The sequence below is a fragment of the Orycteropus afer genome, unplaced genomic scaffold, assembly GCF_000298275.1.
Source record: "Orycteropus afer afer isolate SDZICR_OR568_19922 unplaced genomic scaffold, OryAfe1.0 scaffold00188, whole genome shotgun sequence".
NCBI lineage: Eukaryota > Metazoa > Chordata > Mammalia > Tubulidentata > Orycteropodidae > Orycteropus > Orycteropus afer.
The window spans coordinates 1,028,327-1,032,974 of NW_006921775.1; the positions used below are offsets into that span (position 1 = coordinate 1,028,327).

Sequence of the window (4,648 nt, forward strand, 5' to 3'; positions counted from 1 at the left end):
ACATGCCTGTACTTTGTTTGGCTGGAAACCACAGTTGTGGGTTCAATTCCAGACCTGAAGGGCAGCTAGGGGCCATAGTCTCAGTGGTTACAGCCCTTGGTCACTTTAAATATCCAAATTGGCCACTGCTTATAAACATTCAAAATGGCTGTGCCCTTGGTCACTTTAAATATCCACATTGGCCTCCATTTGTAAACATTCAAAGTGGCTGTGCCCTCCAGACAGCAGGAAGTCCACAGCTCAGATTGTCTCCTTCCTTACTGTTTCCCCTCCTAGTCATAGGCCACCAGTGCAGTCATCCCTACAGCTCTTGGTGACCAGGGTTGATCTTTAGGTCAATTCTCAGGTCCTAACACCACTTGGAACTATTCAGGCTGTTGGTCCCGTCAGAGTAGCTTACGTTCCGCAGCTCCAACCGTCTCTGTACTCACTGTTTTCGTTCAGGGTTTTCCACTAGTTGGTCCCTAATCCACTTCTGCATAGTTCCTTTCAAAGGTCAGGGTTCCAGGATTATCTTCTGTATCTCTGTCAATTGTTTTTTTTTTTTTTTTCTTTTTTTTTCTTTGTTGAAGAGGGTCTGTGTCACTTGTCTGCCTGTTCCTCCATCTTACCAGAAGTCTTTTTTATAGTTTCTTATAGTAGTGTTTTGTATTGAATATTTATGCTGGTCCTCTTTCAATGCAGTCAATTTTATTCCACTTTTATTTTATGCCTTTGGGTTATCTGTGTTCTTCAGCAGTATGGCAATAAGTTATTATAGACCATCTGAGACCATGCATGTGTTTAGTAGACACACTAAATAAAAAGCCAGTTTCCACCATCAGGGTTTGTTCAGCACTGTGTGCTCCTATCATGTGTTGCACAAGCTAGGTTTCCTTACAGCTCTGGCTGCAGAGCCTTCCCACTCAGGCTGGCATTGCAGTAGCCTCCTTCACCTTTCTCTCTTTCCTGCTAGCCCAGCCCAAGGGCCTTTCTCATATTCTCAGGGTCCCATCTTGAGGGTGAGGTGAGAATTCCTTTTAGACCAAGCTCCTAGATCATGTGGCTGCCAGTCAGAGTCAGGCCCCTAACTGGTGCCTCAGACCCAATCCTCAGACAGGTTTTTGATCTGTGGACTCCTTGTGCACATTCAGGTGACACTTCTTCCTCTTCTTCATTATAATACCTAAAATTCATCTTTTGGCTTCTTGATGAGTGCTATCTTCTCTCTTGCCACTTCCCAGGGCACTAGCATTTACAAGTGGATCTCAGGATCCACCCCCAGACACAACACACACACACACACCCCTGAGATGAGCTGTGACAAGTTAACTAGTACATAAATGTGTCGTGGCATCATTTTCCTCTATATTCTATACCTGTCTTTTCCCTTATGATCCAGTAATGTCATTATAAAAATTCAGCCATAAAAAGGAATAAAGTACTGATACATGGTTCAACATGGATGAACCTTGGAAACATGCTAAGTGAAAGAAGCCAGTCACAAAAGACCACATACTGTATAACTCCATTCACATGAAAGTCTAGAACAGGGAGATCTATAGAGACAAAAAGTTGAGCAGTCGTTGATTAGGGCTGGAGAGAAAGGAGGGTGAAAGGGGAGTGATAGCTAAAGGGCATGGGTTTCTTTCTGAGATGATGATGTTCTAAAATTGTGGTGAATATATTAAAAACATTGAATTATACACTTTAAGTGGGTGAATTGCATGGCATCTGAATTATATCCAAAAAAATTTGTTCAAAAATAGAGGTTATTGCACTGTCTGGTCAAGAAACTTAAGGCTAAAATTTTAAACTTAACATATTCTCTGCTCTACATAAACCCTGTTATTATTGTTAGGTGCCCTTGAGTTAGTCCCAGCTCATGCTGACCCCACACACAATAGAACAAAATGCTGCCTGTCCTGCACCACCCCCAAGATCAGTTGCAGGTGGCTTCTGTTGCAATACATGGGATTTTCGTTGGCTGCTTTTTGTCGGTAGACTAGGCTTTTATTCCTAGTCTGTCTTAGTCTGGCAGCTCCACTGAAACCTGTTCAGTATCAGCACCATGGGAGCCTCCACTGACAGGTGAGTGGGAGCCAGGAATTGAACCTGTGTCTACCGCATGGGAGGTGGAAATTCTACCACTGAACCACTGATGCCTCACATATAAACCTATTACAGCTTTTTTGGTGGTCTCTTTGTGCCTTCCTTGAGCCGGATCAGTGTGTGAAGCAGAGGGACCTTCCAGTTACTGGTGTGAAAGGGCTTCCTGTGTGGAAAGGCCTCACCTTACGTTCATCTGTGTGCGTCCTCCTCTAAAGGCTGTGCTTCTGCATCTATTTAAGCAAGATATTTCAATATGTATTGGGACCATAATTTCAACGTAAAAGGTGGTTTGTTTCATTTTGGTTTTGTTTATGAATAAAAACACTTACAGTTTCTTCCAATTCTGAAAGAGTTTCAAAGCTGTGAAAAAGGTGTTAAGTTTTGGAATATTAACGGAGTTTTAGAAATCCAGTGTACCGAAACTTTCTGTGAAATAATGAGTTGGCTTTATTATTAAACCACAGAATTCTAATTTTTTTTTTTTTAAACTGTTACTTTTACAGAAAAAGACACAATGGATGTATGGTGCAATGGTAAAAACATGGAGACCGCAGTAAGTTGACCTGTTGATATTCTTAGGCCATGTGTATAAGTTACCGTTGAAATGTTGCTGTGTTTCCAGATTATGAAGATTTTATAATTAAGGTCCTCTTGGTTAAAAACAATATGTCTCTGACTCTGGATTCTGAAGATCTTTCCCAGACAGTGCCTGGGACAGTGTGAGTTTAGAAATGAATTAAGTTCTAAGCTGGCACCAACCTCATACTTACGATTCCTCTCCTGGACAAGGCTCTGTCCTAAAAAAGAGCTCCCAGGTTTTATCTGTGTTAAGTGGTGCTTATACCACTGCTTCTTGGATTCCTGGGCAGAGAAATCACCTAGGGACTGTGTTAAAATGCAAATAACTCTAACATTTCCTCAGGTGATGCCAATGTGGCTGATCTGTGGGCCACACTTTGAGTAGGAAGGCTATACACAATATACCCAGAGCAGATAGTACTTTTCTGAAAGTGGGATTTTTTTTGAAAAAATGAAATATAATACACACAATATCAGATAACATAAAGGCAGACAGGAAAGGGCATTGCCGTAACCCCAGAAGACATGTAGAATTTGTGGACTGCAGTGCAGAGGTAGGGAGAAACAGGCACCCACTCATTGTGACCTAGCACAGTGAAATCCCATCTAAATACTGGTGTGTTTGGCTTTTGCTATCAGGTGTTGGTATTGCTATGGCTGTAGGTGGGATGAATGTAGGAGTGAACTTCAAGAAAGAATGAAACAATAGTGGTAGAAATAAGCAGAGTCTTGTGCATAGCACAGGACAGAAAGTGGAAAAACCAGAAAACCAGAAAGGTGAGAACCAGAGAGACTGGGTAGAGAAGGTAGAATCACTGGATTCTCAGTGGTAGGGGTTCTGCTGCCTGAGGCTGACTCTACCCTACTATGGTGGTTGTTTGTGTGTCATCTTGGCTGGGCCTGGTTGAGTGGCTGGGCAGCTGGATGTAGTATTCCCCATGATGAGACTGGTAATCACCTCCATGGAGGAATCTACTGTGAGCAGCTGAGTAGCTGCCTTTGGGTATGTGGTCTGCTTCCTGTATATGAGAAGCAGCTTTGGGAATGGTCTCTAGCCTATGGCACGCTTGGAGCCTGCATGTAGCCTTGTCGTTGTTCAGCAGCCTGCCATGCTCTGCTGACTTGGGGACTTAAAATGGACTTGAATGGCCTGCCATGTGGTTTGGTAATATGAGGACTGTGCCTTTTTGCTTGTCAACCTCAGCAGCTAACAGCTGTTTGAGTGAAGAAAAGCCTCTAGCTTCAGCGAGCCGGGAGCTGGAGGCAGAGCTAAAGCCCAAGGCTGAGAGGCTTTTACCCAGCCCCTAGAGGCTGGCACTTTGAACTTGGATTTAAAGTCTCCAAATTGGAAGAGAATAAACTCCTGTTTGTTAAGGCCATCCCATTTGTGGTGTATTCTTGTCAGAGCTGCACAGAGGTAACCAGAACACCTACCTTTTCAGATGACTCAGGCCTGAGCACCAAGACTAGAGATGAAAAGCTCTCTTCTCTAGTCATATTTTAGCCAGTTGCATGACATAGTTGCTGCCCTCATTTATCTGTTATGGACATGGGAAGGCGAGGTGAAGGGCCCTGAGGGAAGGAAGACTGGGATGAATTTACCCAGCAGACTGTTTATCCCCTATTTGCTCTTGTAGCTAATTGCTTCTGGGGGGGGGGGGCCAAAGCTAAAAATTTAGAAGGGAAATTTACTGGGCTCACTCAAAATTAATGCTTAGTGCTGGAGCTGCTCTCTGGGTTAAAACTACTGATTGAGACTTCTTTTCCACAGAGGCTTGCAGAGCTGTTTAGTATTTTATGGCTCTGCTAAAACGGGGAGGAGGCCACATGTTCTGACCTCCTCCAACCCTACAAGGGGAAGGCAGGATTACCAGCAGTAAACCAAGGCCTATTACTGCAAGGCCAGACATGCTGCCTCCCTCCAGCCCTTGTCCAACCGTTCTTCTCAAAGCACCCACCACTTCCCTCCTGGGTTCGA

At 43.8% G+C, this 4,648-nt stretch overlaps 1 protein-coding gene across 1 annotated transcript in view; it reads left to right on the forward strand.

The window, feature by feature from the left end:
* The window catches only part of FAIM (Fas apoptotic inhibitory molecule), a 33,753-nt gene that overhangs the window by 26,431 nt on the left and 2,674 nt on the right, over positions 1-4,648 (forward strand). The window contains exon 4 of the mRNA XM_007947505.2: positions 2,595-2,644. Within this exon, the coding sequence (XP_007945696.1) occupies positions 2,595-2,644 (50 nt within the window). The remainder of the gene's footprint in view (positions 1-2,594; positions 2,645-4,648) is intronic.